This window comes from Apaloderma vittatum, unplaced genomic scaffold, assembly GCF_000703405.1.
Source record: "Apaloderma vittatum isolate BGI_N311 unplaced genomic scaffold, ASM70340v1 scaffold27131, whole genome shotgun sequence".
In the NCBI taxonomy this organism is placed as follows: Eukaryota; Metazoa; Chordata; class Aves; order Trogoniformes; family Trogonidae; genus Apaloderma; species Apaloderma vittatum.
In genome coordinates, this window is record NW_009701167.1 from 3089 (window position 1) to 3644 (window position 556).

At 56.1% G+C, this 556-nt stretch overlaps 1 protein-coding gene across 1 annotated transcript in view; it reads left to right on the forward strand.

Annotated features, from left to right (window-relative positions):
- Positions 1-549, forward strand: part of LOC104281162 (angiomotin-like protein 2) — a gene marked incomplete at its 3' end in the record, with an annotated part of 3632 nt that extends 3083 nt beyond the window's left edge. The window contains exon 5 of the mRNA XM_009879065.1: positions 422-549. Coding sequence (XP_009877367.1) covers positions 422-549 — 128 coding nt within the window. The remainder of the gene's footprint in view (positions 1-421) is intronic.
- Positions 550-556: the final 7 nt, after the last annotated feature.

The window sequence follows — 556 nt, forward strand, 5'->3', positions numbered from 1 at the left end:
CTCCCGCCCTGACCAGCCCCAGCCCTTCTCTCCATCCTCCCTCCTACACCTCACACAGCAATGCAGGCCTAGGATTTTTCTGTTCAATTTTTTTTTTTTGAAAGCATACTTAAATCCATTATTTTAGCAGTGAGACACTGTGTTGCTGTTACATGGAAGGAACTGCATCCCTCCCCTAAGGTGGCTGTATTCACACCAGGGAGCTTTTATCCTTCACAAGTCAAAGCTGGGGCTGGATTGTGGCAAATGGAGGCTTTCAGCTGTCTGCTTGGGTGGCTGGGGTGCCCCTGGCCCCCATATACCTTGTGTGTAGTGAAGGCAAGGCCAGGTTTTGGGGAGCAAAGGGACCCTATGGGGCCTCATGGACCAGCCTTAGGTTGGCCAAAGCCTTCTCAGCTGAGGCTTAAAGTCTCTCTTGCAGGCTATGAGCACCAGCAGGAGAAGGAGAAGCTGGAGCGGGAGGTGTCCCTGCTGCGCAGCGCCAACGAGGACCAGCGTCGGCGGGCGGAGCTGCTGGAGCAGGCGCTGGGCAGTGCCCAGGCACGGGCAGCCAAGG